At 38.5% G+C, this 16,711-nt stretch overlaps 2 protein-coding genes across 4 annotated transcripts in view; one reads left to right on the forward strand and one right to left on the reverse strand.

Moving 5' to 3' along the window:
- Positions 1-16,711, reverse strand: part of LOC106972991 (zinc finger protein 677-like) — a 433,591-nt gene that overhangs the window by 343,188 nt on the left and 73,692 nt on the right. The gene's annotated exons all lie outside the window — the stretch shown is intronic.
- The window catches only part of LOC106974915 (zinc finger protein 677-like), a 153,086-nt gene that overhangs the window by 7,397 nt on the left and 128,978 nt on the right, over positions 1-16,711 (forward strand). Inside the window, exon 4 of one of the 3 annotated variants that reach the window (XM_015072205.3) lies at positions 3,600-10,507. The exons of the other annotated variants lie outside the window; for them this stretch is intronic. Within the exon in view, the coding sequence (XP_014927691.2) occupies positions 3,600-5,041 (1,442 nt within the window). The 3' untranslated portion in view covers positions 5,042-10,507. Of the gene's footprint in view, positions 1-3,599; positions 10,508-16,711 lie in introns of those variants that run through there. 3 annotated transcript variants of the gene reach the window in all.

Genomic DNA, 16,711 nt, shown 5'->3' on the forward strand with positions numbered 1-16,711 from the left:
CCATTTTGTTTCCCTGGGAGAACTTCTCAGGAGACAAACAAAATGTAGTATCTGTCTAATAAAGTAGAGCTAAAGTTTATGTCTTTCTTTCCTGGACCATCCTGGCTTCTTAGGGTCGGGCCATTGTGCATTAATTAGGAGGGAGTCATGATGTGGATAATTCCAAAAAGTGAAAATCCAAAAGTAGATGTAGTTGAAATATAGCACAGGTTACTGACATCTCTAGTTAGCTTTTCTATAGGAAAAACATGTATCATTCCACAGATGTTTATTGCATTCCTGGTATATGCAAAGTCAACATATTGATAAATTTTGGATTGTGGTTTTTGTTTTGTTGGCTTTGGTTTTGGTTGCTTTAAGCACTCAAGAGGCAGCAGCAAGTTTCGATTTTAAGTAATCTCTGCATCCAGCATGGGGTTTGAACTCACAGCCCCCAGGTCAAGGGTTGCATGCTCTGCAGACAGAGCCAGCCAGGCATCCCTCTTTTGTTTGTTTTTGTTTGTTTTTTTTAACATTTTAATTACTTTCACCCATTTCTGCCACTGTCCTCAACTTCCTGTCTTTAGCAATCACAAATATGTTCTCTGTATCTAAAAGGGGTTGTTTTGATTTTTTTAGACTCCACATACAAGAGAAATCATACTGTATTGGTCTTCGACTTCTTCTTTATAGCGTAATGTCCTCAGGATCCATCCATGTTGTCACAAATGGCAAAATTCTGTTCTTTTTTATGGCTGTGTAATATTTTGTTGCATATATGCATTTTTATTCTTTCACCCGTCAATGGACATTTGGACTGTTTCTGTATCTCAGCTATTGTAAATAGCACTACAGTGAATATCAGAACACTTCTGTCTTTTTAAGTTAGTATTTTTGTTTTCTTCAGATAAATACTCAGAATTGGTGGATCACACAGTAGTTCTCCTGGCTGCACCAATTTTGGCTCACACCAACAGTGCACAAATTGTCCACCTTGTCACCAACACTGGTTATTTCTTGTCTTTGATAACTGCCATTGTAATAGGTGTGAAGTGATAGCTCACTGTGGTTTTGACTTGCATTTCCCTGATGATGACTGATGTTGAGTATCTTTTTATGGTCCTGATAGTCATCTCTAGGTCTTTGGGAAGTGTCTATTCAGATATTCTGCCCATTTCTTAAACTGGATCATTTGAGCTTTTTTTTGGCTATGTTTGGACCATTAGCCCCTTATCAGATACATGATTTGCTAATATTTCTCTCATTCAGTAGGTTGCCTTTTTGTTGAAAAAGTGTTTGCGTTGCTGTGCAGACGCTTTTTAGTTTGATGTAGTCCCACTTATTTTTGGTTTTGTTCATTTTTCTTTTGGTGTAGAGAGTAAAAAAAAAAAAAAAAATCATTGCAGACCTGTGTCAAAGACCTCATTAGACCCTTTATTTTCTTTTAGAAGTTTTATAGTTTCAGGTCTTAGATTTAAGTCTTTAATCCATTCTGAGTTAAGTTTTGTGTATGGTATCAGACAGTGGTCCAGTTTCATGCTTTTGCCTGTGGCTGTCCAGTTATCCCAAACAATCTATTGAAGAGATTGTACTTTACCCATTGTATAGTTATGTCTTCTATGTTGTAAATTAATTGACCATGTCTGTGAATTTATTTCTGCACTCTATTCAGTTCTGTCGATCTATAGGTCTATTTTTATGCTAATACCATACCGTTTTAATTACCACAGCTTTGTAATCAGGGAGTTTGAAATTGGGAATGTGATGCTCTGTTCTTCTTTCTCAGGCTGCTTTGGCCATTCGGGGTCTTTTGTGGTTGCATAAAATTTTAGATTTTTCTGTTTTGTGTGTAGGTTTTTATGTCGACAAATTTTCAACTTATTTGTGTAAATACCAAGGAGTATGATTGCTAGATCATATTTAAGAGTATGTTTAATTCTCTAAGAAGCTGCAAACAGTCTTCCAAAGTGGCGTACCATTTTGCATTCCCACCAGCAGTGAATGAGAGTTCTTACTGCTCCATATCCCCACTAGTATTCAGTGTTAGTGTTCTGGATTTTGGCCATTCCCATACATGTGGAGTGACAGCTCATTGTTATAACACACATTGTCCTCAACTAAATCTATGGCATTCTTTAAGGTGAGAATTTATGATATCTTGAGAACATACTTTTTTTGTGGTTTTTTAAAGTTACTGCCTTAGTCACAGAAATATCATGAAATTGATTTGCCATAGCTTTTTATATAATAATACATTATTTTGGGGCACCTGGATGGATCAGTCAGTTTAGCATCTGACTCTGGATTTGGGCTCAGGTCATGATCTCACAGTTCAAGAGTTTGAGCTCTGCCATGGGCTCTGTGCTGACAGTGTGGAGCCTGTTTGGGATTCTCTCTCTCTGCCCCTCCCCCACTCTCCCTCTTACTCTAAGTAAATAAACTTTAAAAAATAATTCTTGTATGTGTTTCCTGGAACATGTATATATTAAATAGTTCTCTTGAGTACCTAGAAATGGAATTCATGGGCTATTCAGTTTGATACTTTTCAGAACAAATGCTGAAACAGATGTCAGTCTATAGTCTTCCTATAACACCATACTGTCTCCTTTTTGATATTTTCCACTTTCACCTCATATCAGTACTATACATTCTTACAGGATGAGTCCGTATTATGGCTGTTGCTAAATCAGTTCCTTTCACCAAGGTCAGGCGTTTAACTTACAACACAACCATGTTCCCATAGATGTGCAAGCACAAGCACGGTCGCCACATGGCCTGTTACTCCTTGGGCTTCACTCTTGCTTTTCTGAATCCAAGTCCTGGCCTTTCCTCAGATTTTTTATTGAGCTAAGAGAACTATACTGGTATCTCCAGGTATATTAGTTTTGAGCACCAAAGCACCTAAGTTTCCACATGATATGCTCCTCCCCACAGTGCAGAAGGACCCCTCTTCATACACAGTACAAGTTGCTGAAGACTGCAACTTGATCTGGTGTTTAATAATAATGTGTGTTTAATAATGTATGAGAATATGATGAAAGAAAGAAGATATTTTAAGAAACCTGTATATTACAATCTAAAAATTGGTAGCTCTAGCAGGTTAAGTTAGTGAGTAATCACAGTTACACAAAATAATAGTCTCTGGAATTCTAAAGAATTCTTCCTTGAGAACTAAAGACAATTTACATTCCATAAGGAACACACAGTAAGAGAAATGAAACATGTTGAGATTCACTAAATTATGAAATATCAGGTTCAGGTGAACACACATTTTTTTAAAGATTAAGAATTACGGAAGATAGAAATCTTTATGGCTGTATGCACAGTTGTAAAATAGCCGGTTTATAGATGAGCTCTTTAATCATGAAGTATTTCATTATACAGTTATATGGCCAAAAAATATGGATAGTGTATACTGTATGCTTGGAAAAATGACATTAAGATCAGAGAAACTATTAATATGGAAAAACTTATAAAAAGAAAACTTAAAAATGTTGTATACCACAGTAGTGTTTGACGACCATGCTTGAGAAAGTTCCTATGGTCATTATAAAGTGCTATTTTGGTGTGTAATTATGTAATTTAGTAGAAAATATTTACCTTCCAATTCTATTTGATAGGAAGCCCTTCTGCTGGATTTACAGTCAAGGAATTATCACCAGTAGAGAACATTAATAAAGGAGAATTTTACCACTTAATAATACTGGAGAGAAATGAAAGTCATGGCATCAAGGATTTTGATCTCAAGGAAGTCTGGGAAAATATGCACGAGTTAGAGAGTCAGTGGGAGTATGATGCAAGAAATTACAAAGTAGTGCCTTTGGCCCAGGACAAAAAGCTCACTTGTAGAAAAGACCAGCAACTTAATCAGTCCTCAGTTACTCTTCCTGAAAAGCAGAGTGTTTCTGTAAGAAATAATACATACCAGTATTTCATGGATGATGAGCCACTTACAAGGACTTTGTTAAAACGGGATGGTAACAGAAGTGGTTCTGGAAACCAGTACATAAACTGCGTGGAAAATAGAATTGGATTAAGTTTGCAGGCACATCTGGCTGAACTCCAGAGATTTCACAGTGAGGAGAAAATGTATGAATGTAATCCAACTGAGAAGTCTGTCAGCAATGATTCCTCAGTCTCACCACTTCAAAGAGTTCCTCCCAGTACCAAAAACATTTGGAATAAATCTAGGAAGATTTTTAAATATCCTTTGTTACCTGCACAATACAAGACAGCATACACTAGAGGAAAATATTACAAATGCAATGACTGTGGGAAGACTTTTAGCAAAAGCTCAAACCTCATAAGCCATGAGAGAATTCATTGTGGACAGAGACCTTACAAATGTAATGACTGTGATAAAGCCTTTACATACCGTTCAAATCTTACTCGACATAAGAAAATCCATACTGGAGAGAAACCTTACAAATGTAACGAGTGTGGCAAAACATTTACCCAATGTGCAAACGTTACTAGGCATCAGATAATACACACTGGAGAGAAACCACACAAATGTAACGTGTGTGACAAGGCTTTTAACCAAAGTTCGAGCCTTATGGCACATCGGAGAATTCATACAGGGGAAAAGCCTTATAAATGTAATAAGTGTGATAAGGCTTTTATCAAACGTTCAGACCTTTGGTGTCATGAGAGAACTCATACTGGGGAGAAACCTTACAAATGTAGTGAGTGTGGCAAAGCCTTTGCTGAGCGTTCGAATCTTACTCAACATCGAAGAATCCATACAGGACAAAAACCTTATAAATGTAATAAATGTGATAAGGCTTTTATCAAACGTTCAGACCTTTGGGGTCATGAGAGATCTCATGCTGGTGAGAAACCTTACAAATGTAATGAGTGTGCCAAAGCTTTTTCCCATTTTGCAACCCTTAGTACACATAAGAAAATACATACTGGAGAGAAACCACACAAATGTAATGTGTGTGACAAGGATTTTATCCGAAGTTCAAGCCTTAGGAGACATCAGAGAACTCATAGAGGAGAAAAATCTTATAAATGTAATAAATATAATAAGGCTTATATCAAACATTCAGACCTTTAGAGTCACGAGAGAACTCCTACTGGAGAGAAACAGATGTAATGAGTGTGGCAAAGCCTTTATGGAGCATTCACATCTTGCTCAGCATAAGAAATTCCATATTGGAGAGAAACCTTATAAATGTAATGAGTGTGGCACAGCTTTTAGTCAATTTGCAAAACTTACTAGGTTTCAGAAAATACATAGTGAAAAGAAACAGTGTAAACCTGATATGTGTGGCAGTGCTTTTATTCAAAACTTAAGCTTTGGGGATCATCAGAGAACTCATAGGAGAAAGAAACCTTGCAAATAAAATGAGCAAGTGTTCAGGCCTTACTCAACATCAGAGATTCCATCATGGAGAGGAACCATATGAAACTAACGTATGTGGCAAAGTTTGCAACCAGGGTTCACACCACACCTGGTATCAGAATATAAATGTCTGAAAGAAAGCACACAAATGGAATGTATGGCAAGGCTTATCCAAAGCTCATAGCTTGCCGACCATAATTCTTGCTAGAGAAAAACCTTACAAATGTAATGAGTATGATCAGCTTTATAAAATTGTTCAACTTTGGGGAAGGGGATAAAAATAAGTGAATAGGATTAAGAGGTACAGACTTCCAGTGATAAATGTACAACTTTGTGGTTGCAAGAATTCACATACAATGGAACCCATACCAGTGTGTCATGGTCTTTACCTCAGGAAACACCAAAGATTTCATACTGGAGAGAAACATTACAAATGTAATGAAGGTGATAATTTGTTTACCCGATCCTTTGAAAGGACTACAGTAAGAAAATTCATACTGGGGGGGGGGGGGGGGACTAGGTTTATTTACAGCATTAACCAATCTTAGATGTTAAATTCCACAGAAAATTAGAGTTATTTAAATTCATGAGATGAAGTGTTTCAGTGGGACAAGTATATCTGTGGAAGGACCTAATCATCTTCTGTTTAAATCTTTTTTAAAGATTTTATTTTCCACTCTACACCCATCAAGGGGCTAAAACTCCCAACTCTGAGATCCAGAGTCACATGCTCTTCCGACTGAGCCAGCCAGGCACCCCTATAACTTTTTTTCTAAATCGTTTGATTGTCCTTGAGACTAGATTATTATTGATGACTTATAACCTTAAGTTTGGAATCCTCTGATGTTATACGTTAATTACATGCATTTCATTTGTCCACTGTGATGGTCTCAGAGAATCCTGGATCAGTCAGGTGAAAGGAGCCTGTTTGATTAGGTCGGGTTCAGTAATAGTATATACCCTGGAAGAACTAGGATGCTAATTTTAAGATAAGTTTTAGTATAAATTTGAGAGCATGAGGAGTGGCTGGAAATAGATGTAAAACTATTATCTAAATTGCCATGTTTTCTGTGGTCACAGCCCCTTTTCTAGATTCGTTGGTATGATTGAGAGGCTTTGTTGATTTTATTACAGGGGAGGATTCTCTGTCAGATGATCATGAAACAGTAGGTTGGCACACTGAGAGAATGAGATTTTCACATGAGAATGATAGGTTACTAGGGATGCATGTGTGGTAGAAAAAATGGATGGAGAATGATGGCCTTCCCTCTTTTGAAAGGTGATAGCTATTGTGTATCATGGATGAGTAAAAATCAGTCTCATGTTTGGAAACTGAGAGAAAGTTCTAGAGGAGATTTTAATCAAAAGAAGCAAAGTAGGGGCGCCTGGGTGGGTCAGTATGTTGAGAGTCCGGCTGGATTTCGGCTCAGGGTTGTGGGATAAACCACATTGTTAGGCTCTCTGCTGAATGTGGGGCCTGCTTAAGATCGTCTCTCACTGCCCTTCTCACCTACTCATGTTCTCTCTGAAAAAACAAAACAAAAACCTAAAAGTAGTGTGCTTGTGAAAGATTCAAATTTGGCCACTGAAATTCCATTTTGATACTATTGTATTTAGGATACCCTGTGTGTCATAGTGAGTGAAACGCTTAGCGAGTGAAAGCTTTTGTGTAATGCTGAATGAATCATGTGCCTTCTCTTAGCCCAAGTGCATCCCAACTCATTGGGGCATTTCGTAATGAATACTAATAATACATCCTTGGGCTCTCTAGGTTGAATGTGATCCATAACAATTCTTTTCCATGTTAGATTCAAACCTACAGTTTTGGAAATAAATATTCATAAGTTGAATTTGAGAGTTATGCACTCAATAGTATATCCCAGGTGATTTTTTTGGCTCTAATGAAAATACCATAGCAATGCAATTTCAAACTCACCCCCCTACAACCTGCCTTCCCATTCATGAATATACACTGTATGATTATATTTCTACATGCCTTTTGTGCTGAAATGAGACCCGTGTGTTGTACCTTTACAATAAATGAAAATATAAAAGTCATAGGCATATGAAAAGTATTAGGAACTAAAAGAGTATTTCAGAGGTAAGGATAAAGGTAACACAATCTATATTTTGTGCTGGAGTGCTCAGGGAAATAATTTGAAAATATAAATTTTCATGAGTTTACTGTCAAGAATGGACATACACAATGGGAATCTTTTGATGACTAGAAATCTCACATATTTACCCTCTAAGACATTTTTTGCTAGTTGCACTTGTGCTTACTCCACTGGAACAGGGTGTTTGGATGTAAAGAATGATGACTCCCTACAATTAAGTGTTCACAGAATGTTTATTACATAAAGATGCTTTCTCAGAGCAGAGTAGACTTCTCAAGTTCTGAAAATGGCTAGAGAAAAGCAGGAATGGTGGCTACTTTGTTATGATGCATACGGTGTGGGGCCAGGGTGGTAGTAATTTACAGTGTGAACTTACGACTACTGCCTAGGGAAGGGCCTCTCAGGCTTATCTCCATTAATACTACAAGTAGACAGAATCAATACCTAGTGACTGAAAGAACTAGTCAGTTTTGCAGAAGCTTTTCTGCAAGTATCCTTGAATTCTCATGGGTTTATAAGAACAAATATTTATTTCTTCCTCCTATCACATCTATCATTATTCACCCTTCCTTCGTTCTGTCATTGAGTCTGGGATTCACAGTAGAACTTAAGTCTATGTGGGACATAACCGTTCTTGCACCAGGGAGAAGAGAGGGTTAGAAGAACCAAACAAAGGTTTTAAAGTTTCCATTTACAATTAAAATGTGTCAATCTGTTCACATTGGTCTACTCACATTGGTCAAGCTGTCTATTAATTGGGAAGAAAGTATAATCCCCTCAACAAGAAGGAAGGGTTGCCTAAGTCAAGTGGCCAAGTTGATATCAAAGAGCAGAGACATATACTCTCACAAGAGGGTGATAATTAATTGGAAATATTAAAATGTATGATAGTACAACTTCTATCAGAAATCATTTGTCCCTTCTTTGTATTTCACACAAAATACTTTTGTCCCAGAAGAAAAACAAAATTCTACCCAAATGTGACTATGGTCACACATGAGGGTCTCGTAACAGTCTCATGAAATTCCTCTTGGTTGAGACCCTTATGTAGAGTCCTCATTCCTAACATATAGTGGAATAGAAAAAACTCAATAAACCTTCCCATTCAGAAAAGAAATGGAAAGGAGGGACCCCGAATTCTTCCCCATCTCCTAAGGTGTTCCCCTTGTGCCCTGTAGACAAGACCCTCCCCACCCACCTCCAAAAGCTTGCCAAAACCGTGCTGTTTGGTTTGAATTGACCTATGCGGCCTGAGCTCAGAACCTCAAAGCATTCCTTTGAGGGACCCTAATAAAGGCATGCACCCTTGGTCCTGCCCTAGGATCTCTGCCTGCACCCTGCCTTAATCTTCTCACACAACCCCCATAGGTGTGCAGAAGAGCTCCCCCACGATCTGTGAGTAATAAACTTCTCTACTTTCCCTTATAATCTGTTGAACCATGGCTCACCATCTGACATCTAGGACTCTACCTAATAAATACTAGTACAACAAAGTCACAACAGCAACACTAGGCAATTCTGTCAAACCTACAAAGAATTAACAGAAATTCTCCACAATTTATTTCAAAAAATAGAAGAGTGAATGCTTTTCCCAACTAAATGTATGAGGCCGGTATTAGCATAATTCCAAAACCACACATAAACATTAAGGGTGGGGTGAGGGTGGGGAAGATAACTACCAAGCAAATCCCAAATGAAGGTGCAAAAATTCTTAGCAAAATATTAACAGAAGTCAGCAATACACAGAATTGTACACTATGACTAGATAGATGTATTTGAGGGACAGAAGGCAGTTTCAAATTCCAGTCAATATAAGCCATCATGTTAATAGGCTGGACAAGAAAAACCACAGGATCCTGTCAATTGATACAGAAAAGCATTTGATACAATTCAGTGCTGTAAACTTTCGGAAAGCTAGGAAGAAAGGAAAATTTCCTCAACTCACTAAAGAACACCTGTGAAAATCTTACAGCAAACTTCATACTTCCTGGTGAAAGATGGGATGTTTTCCCCCAGAGACTGAGATCATGATAAGGATGTCCACTATCACCACTGATATTTGACATGTTTTTATAAGTTCTAGTCAGTGAAGTAAGGGAAGAGATGCAAACAAAAGTAAAGAGAGAAAAGATAAAATAGTGTAGCTACTTGCAGAAGACATCATGGTTGTGGTAGGCTGGATAACACCCTCATTCCAAAGTATGGCCATGTCCTCGTGCCTATCACATGGGAGTGTTACTGTAATGTTGTAAGGGATCTGCAGATGTGCTCTGGTGAAGATCATGAGGTGGGTGATTATGCTGGATGATCTGGTAAATGCGATATGGTCCCGAGGGTCTTTATAAGAAGAATGCAGGTAGAGGTACTCATGTAAAGGTTGGTGGAGTGATGACAGAGGTAAACAAGATTGAAGATGCTGTCTTGCTGGCTTTGAAGAGGGAGGAAAGGGACCATGAGGCAGAGAATATAAGCGGACTCCGGACATGGGAGGGTGTCTTTGGAAAACTATCTGTACATCTCTTCTGCCCATTTCTTCACTAGATTATTTGTTTTTCAGGTGTTTGGTAAGTTCTTTATAGATTTCTTATACTAGCCCATTATCCAGTATGACATTTGCAAATTTCTCCCATTCTTTCGGTTGCCTTTTTGTTTTGTGGATTGTTTTCTTTTGCTTTGCAGACACTTTTTATCTTGTTGAGGTCCCAGTGGCTCATCTTTGTTTTTATTTCCCTTGTCTTAGGAGACGTGTCAAGTAAGAAGTTGCTGCAGCTGAGGTCAAAGAGGTTGCCTGTTTTCTCCTGTAGGATGTTATTAATGGTTTCCTGTCTCACAGTTAGGTCTTCCATCCATTTTTAATTTATTTTTGTGTATGGTATAGGAAAGTGGTCCAGTTTCATTCTTCTGCATGTTTCTGTCTAGTTCTCCCAGCACCATTTGCTACAGAGACTGTCTTTTTTCCATTGGATACTCTTTCCTGCTTTGTCGAAGATTGGTTGGCCAGACTTTTGTGGGTCAATTTCTGGGTTCTCTCTTGTATTCCATTGGTCTATGTGTCTGTTTTTGTGCCTCTGGCTTTGATGTCTTTTTCTTTTTTTTTTTTTTTTTAATTTTTTTTTTTCAACGTTTATTTATTTTTGGGATAGAGAGAGACAGAGCATGAACGGGGGAGGGGCAGAGAGAGAGGGAGACACAGAATCGGAAACAGGCTCCAGGCTCTGAGCCATCAGCCCAGAGCCTGACGCGGGGCTCGAACTCACGGACCGCGAGATTGTGACCTGGCTGAAGTCGGACGCTTAACCGACTGCGCCACCCAGGCGCCCCATTTGATGTCTTTTTCAACATTACTTTGCTTACTTGGGGTCTTTTGTGGTTCTGTACAAATTTTAGGTCTTTTTTTTGTCTATCTCTGTGAAGAATGCTGGTCCTGTTTTGATAGGGTTTGCATTGAATGTGAAGCTTGCTTTAGGTAGTATAGACATTTTGACAATATTTGTTCTTTCTGATCCATGAGCCTGGAATGTTTTTCTATTTCTTTGTGTCTTCTTCAGTTTCTTTCATGAGCTTTCTATGGTTTTCAGCATACAGATATTTTATCTCTCTGGTTAAGTTTATTCCTAGATACTTTATAGTTCTTGGTGCAATTATAAATGGAATCAATGCCTTGATACCCCTTTCTGTTGCTTCATTATTGGTGTAGAGAAATGCAACCAATTTCTGTACATTGATTTATATCCTGGTACTTTGCTGATTTAATGTATCAATTGTAGCAGTTTTTTGGTGAAGTGTTTGGGTTTTCCATGTAGAGTGTCATGTCATCCGTGAAGAGGGAACGTTTGACTTCTTTGGTAATTTGGATGCCTTTCATTTCATTATGTTGTCTGATTGCTGATGCTGGGACTTCCAACACTGTGTTAAACAACAGTGGTGAGAGTGGACATCCCTGTTGTATTCCTGATCCCAGAGGGAAAGCTCTCAATTTTTCCTGAGATTGATACTAGTTGTGGGCCTTTCATATATAGCTTTTATAATGTTAAGGTATGTTCCTTCTATCCCAAATTTATTGAGGCTTTTTATTAAGAAAGGATGCTGTATTTTGTCAAATGCTTTTTCTGCATCTATAGATTGGATCATAGCGTTCTTATCCTTTCTTCTATTAATATGATGTATCACACTGATTGATTTGTGAATATTGAACCAGGCTTGCAGCCCAGGAAGGAATCCCACTTGATCATGGTGAATAATTCTTTTAATGTACTGTTGAATTCAATTTGCTAGTATCTTGTTGAGGATTTTTGCATCCATGTTGATCAGGGATATTGGCCTGTAATTCTCCTTTTTAGTGGGGTCTTTGGTTTGAGGATCAAGGTAATGTTGGCTTCATAGAGTGAGTCTGGAAGCTTTCCTTCCATTTTTATATTTTGGAACAGCTTGAGAAGCATAGGTATTAACTATTTTTAAATGTCTGGTAGAATTCCTCCTGGGAAGCCTTCTGGCCCAGGACTCTTATTTGTTAGATTTTTGATAGCTGATTCATTGTCTTTGCCTGTTATGGATCTGTTCACATTTTCTATTTCTTCCCTTTTGTGTTTTGGTAGCTTGTGAGTGTCTAGGAATTTGTCCATTTCTTCCAGATTGTCCAGTTTTGGGCATATAATTTTTTTTAACTTTTTTTTTTTTTAATGTTTATTTATTTTTGAGACAGAGAGAGACAGAGCATGAATGGGGGAGGGGCAGAGAGAGAGGGAGACACAGAACCGGAAGCAGGCTCCAGGCTCTGAGCCATCAGCCCAGAGCCTGACGCGGGGCTCGAACTCACAGACTGTGAGATCGTGACCTGAGCTGAAGTCAGACGCTCAACCGACTGAGCCACCAAGGCGCCCCAGGCATATAATTTTTTATAGTATTCTCTAGTAATTGTATTTCTGTGATGTTGGTTGTAATCTCTACTCTTTCATTTATGATTTTATTTATTGGGGTTCTCTTTTCTTTTTGAGAAGTCTGGCCAAGGGTTTATCAATTTTGTTTATTCTTTCAAAAAATCAGCTCTTAGATTCATTGATCCGCTCTCCTAATTTTTTGGATTCTATATTATTTATTTCTGCTCTAATCTTTTTTATTTCATTTCTTCTGCTGGCTTTGGGCTTTTTTATTTTTGCTGCTGTCTTTCTAGTTCCTTTAGGTGTAAGGTTAGGTTCTGTATTTGCAACCTTTCTTGCTTCTTGAGATAGACCTGGATTGCAGTGTATTTTCCTTTAGGATGGCCTTTGCATCCCAAAGTGTTTGGACTGTCATGCATTCATTTTCTTTTACTTCTATATATATATTTTTTGTTTCTATATTTAAAAAAATTTCTTCTTTAATTTCCTGGTTAATCTGTTCTTCTTTTATTAGGATGTTCTTTAACCTCCATATATGTGGGGGCTTTTCAATTTTTTACTTGTCTTTGATTTCAAGTTTCATATGATCTGAAAAATATTTATGGTATGATCTCAGTCCTTTTATACTTGTTGAGGACTGTTCTGTACTTGATGAAGGCTTTTTTTCACCCAATATGTGATCTGTTTTAGAGAATGTTCCATGTACCCTTGAGAAGAGTACGTATTCTGCTCCTTTTGGATGAAAAGTTCTGAATATATATGTTAAGTCCATCTGGTCCAGTGTGTCATTCAGAGCCATTGTTTCCTTATTGATTTTCTGCCTAGGTGATCTGTCCATTGCAGCACAGTGGAGTATTAAAGTCCCCTACAATCACAGTTTTAGTATTTATACATTTATTTATGTTTGTGTTTAATTGATTTATATATTTGAGGGCCCTCAGGTTGGGGGCATAAATAATTACAATTGTTAGCTCTTCTTGATGGATAGATCTCTCAGTGATGATATAATGCCTTTTTCATCTTTTGTTACAGTCTTTGTTTTAAAATCTAGTTTGTCTGTTATAAGTATGGCAACTCTGGCTTTCTTTTGACATCCATTAGCATGATAGATGGTTCTCCATCCCCTCAGTTTCAATCTGCAGGTATCCTCAGGTCTAAAATGAGTCTCTTGTAGGCAGCATATAGGTGGATATTGTTTTTTTTGTTTTTTTTTGTTTTTTGTTTTTAATCCATTCTGATACCCTATGTCTTTTGATTGGGGTATTTAGTGCATTTATATTTAGAGTGATTATTGAAATATATGGATTTAGTTTCATGTGTTATCTATATGTTTCGTGCTTGTGATGATGGCTCTGGTCTTTGTAGTCTCTGCTGCTTTTCACTCACAGAGTCTCCTTTAGGATCTCCTGTAGGGCTGGTTTAGTGCTCATGAACTCCTTTAGTTTTTGTTTGTCTGGGAAAGCCTTTATCTCTTCTCTTCTGAATGACAGCCTAGCAAAGTAAAGGATTCTTGGCTGTATGTTTTTCCTGTTCAGCACATTGAATATTTCCTGCCACTCCCTTCTGGCCTGCCAAGTCCCAGTGGACAGGTCTACTACTACCCTTCTGTGTCTACCCTTGTAGGTTAAGGCCCATTTGTCCCTACCTGCTTTCAGAACTTTCTCTTTGTATTTTGCCAGTTTCACTATGATATGTTGTGTTGTTGGCTTGCTTTTGTTGATTTTCAGTGGAGTTCTCTGTGCCTCCTGGACTTGGATGTCCATTTCCTTCCAAAGATTAGGGAAGGTCTCAGCTATAATTTGTTCAAATAAACTTTCTGGCCCTCACTCTCTCTCTCTTCATTCTGGAACTCCTATGATACAGATATTATTTTGTTTCATTGAATCACTTAAGTCTCTAATTCTCCCCTCGTGGTCTAGTAATTTCTTTTCCCTCTTTTTCTCAGCTTCATCATTTTCCATAATTTTATCTTCTATCTCACCTATTCTCTCCTCTGCTTCTTCCATCCTTGCTGTCACTGTATCTTCTTTTGCATCTCATTTAAAGCATTTCTTAATTCATCATGACTATTTCTTAAGTCTTTGATCTCTGCAGCAATAGATTCTCTGCTGGCTTCTATGCTCTTTTCAAGCCCAGCTATCAGTCTTATGACTATTCCAAATTCTTGTTCAGCTAAATTGTTAAATCTGTTTTGAGCAATTATTTTGCTGTCATTTCTTCCTGGAATTTGTTTTGAGGAGAATTCTTCCATTTCATCATTTTGGCTAGGTTTTTGTCTTTTATGTGTTTTAATAGCTTGTTGTGTGTCCTGCACCTGCAAGTACTACTATATTAAAAAGGGGTCATGGGGCGCCTGGGTGGCTCAGTTGGTTAAGCGACTTTGGCTCAGGTCATGATCTCATGGTTTGTGGGTTCGAGCCCTGCGTCGGGCTCTGCTGACAGCTCAGAGCCTGGAGCCTGCTTTGGAGTCTGTGTCTCCCTCTCTCTCTGCCCCTCCTCTGCTCATGCTCTGTCTCTCCCTCTCAAAGATAAATAAACCTTTAAAAACTTTTTTTAATTTAAAAATAAATATAAAAAGGGGTCATACACTGTCCAGAATCTGGCACTTCAGGAAGTGTTTTTAGAGTGTGTTGTGTGCACTCTGTTGTTGCGGCTTTGGCTGTTCAATCCCACTGCTCATAGTGGTGGATTGTTTGCACCTTCCACTAGGTATGCTTTGATTTGGAAAAAAAGGGGGGAAAGGGGGGGGGAAACCTTATCCTGTACAGAGGGAGAAATCAAAGGGGCGAGAAAAAAAAGACCAGGCAGAGAATCAAAGAAAATATAAGACTTAATCCAGAGAGAGAGAGAAGAAAGTAAAGAAGGAGATATAGAAAAGGTGAAAGAGAATAGAATAAAAATACCTCATCAAACAACCAGAACAGAGACTATATACGTATGTATGTATGTATGTATGTATGTGTGTATGTGTATGTGTGTGTGTTTGTGTATATATATGTATGTATATATATGTATATGTGTATATGTGTATGTATATATATATGTATGTGTATATATATATATAAGCAGATCAGATACATATATGTATATGTATATGTGTATATGTATATACATATGTATGTGTATATATATATATAAGCAGATCACAAACTGTGAACCTGAATCCGAAGGGAGAAAAAAAGAGGACAGTAGAAAGAAAAAGAAGAGAGAAGAGAAGGGAAGGAAAAAAAAGAGAAAAAATAATTAAAAACTCAAAAATAAACAGGCTAATATACAAAACCACAGGCCAGTTGTCTGTCAGTGCCTGGGACTGATGGCTTTGCTGGTCTGGAGGAGAGTCCATCTTGCTTGTTCAATGTCAGTCTCTTTCCAGTAGATAAGCAGTTACCAGCCACGGAGGGGCGGGGTTTGGTGTAAGCAGGTCCTGCCTCCACTAGGGGCTCTGTCTTATTCCCTGAAGCCTCACTGTGTTAGTGATAGGGGGATAAATGATAACACCCCAATCTCTCCTCCCTGGACCAGGTGACTCAAACCACACTGTTCAGTGGTTTTGTTTGTTTTTCATGAATTTGATGTAATGGGGCACAAAAATAACGTTACTTTCTATACAAGTTATATGTTGTATTTATTCCAATGGGAAATTAATGAAATGTGAGCACTAAAATATTCCATGCTAGGAAGAATGCATCCCCCCCCCCCCACCACCACACGCGCATTATTACTGTCTTATGTTTATATCCATGGAGGACCTACTACCTGCCAGGTGCCAGTAATATGGAAATGGGTAAAACACAGTTGAAAATCCCAAAAGAGCCCTCACAGAGTAAAGTAGATGGTCTGCCTGTCCTGCTTCACAGTTTCCCGTGCCTCCTGGGTGCTGTGCTGGGATTGAAAACCCAACGTCTTAAAGAATCCAGCACCCCACAGATCTGGTTTTAAGGCAGAGCCACTCTGCGCAGCCAACAAAGGGCCGGTGGCTGACACTGGCAGGGTCTTTTGTCCTTTGGGGCAATAAACCCTCTTCCCACGGTACTCGAGGGAAGGGACTTCTCTCTCCCAGTGTTCTCCCAAAATCCCTGCTGCACCTTGGGCCGGCTGCCCTTCATCCCAGGCGCTCACAGCAGCAGCTCTGGTCCAGAGAAAGTCGTGCATGCCTGAAAACTCTCAACTTTAGCTTTAAGGCTGTTTGCAAAATAGAAACTGGTTTCTCCCAACTTTTGGTTCTCCTGCCCCTTGTGCAGGGAGATTTTTCTCTTGTCCAAGTACAATCTCACACTTCCACAGTCTCTCTTTCTCTTCCTTTTGTCTCTCTACAGAAGGCGTCCCCTCCCCTCCCCTGCCTATGCTGCCCACAGCTTTATCTATCCCGATTCGCAAACACACACCTC

Source organism: Acinonyx jubatus, chromosome E2 (assembly GCF_027475565.1).
Source record: "Acinonyx jubatus isolate Ajub_Pintada_27869175 chromosome E2, VMU_Ajub_asm_v1.0, whole genome shotgun sequence".
Classification (NCBI taxonomy): domain Eukaryota; kingdom Metazoa; phylum Chordata; class Mammalia; order Carnivora; family Felidae; genus Acinonyx; species Acinonyx jubatus.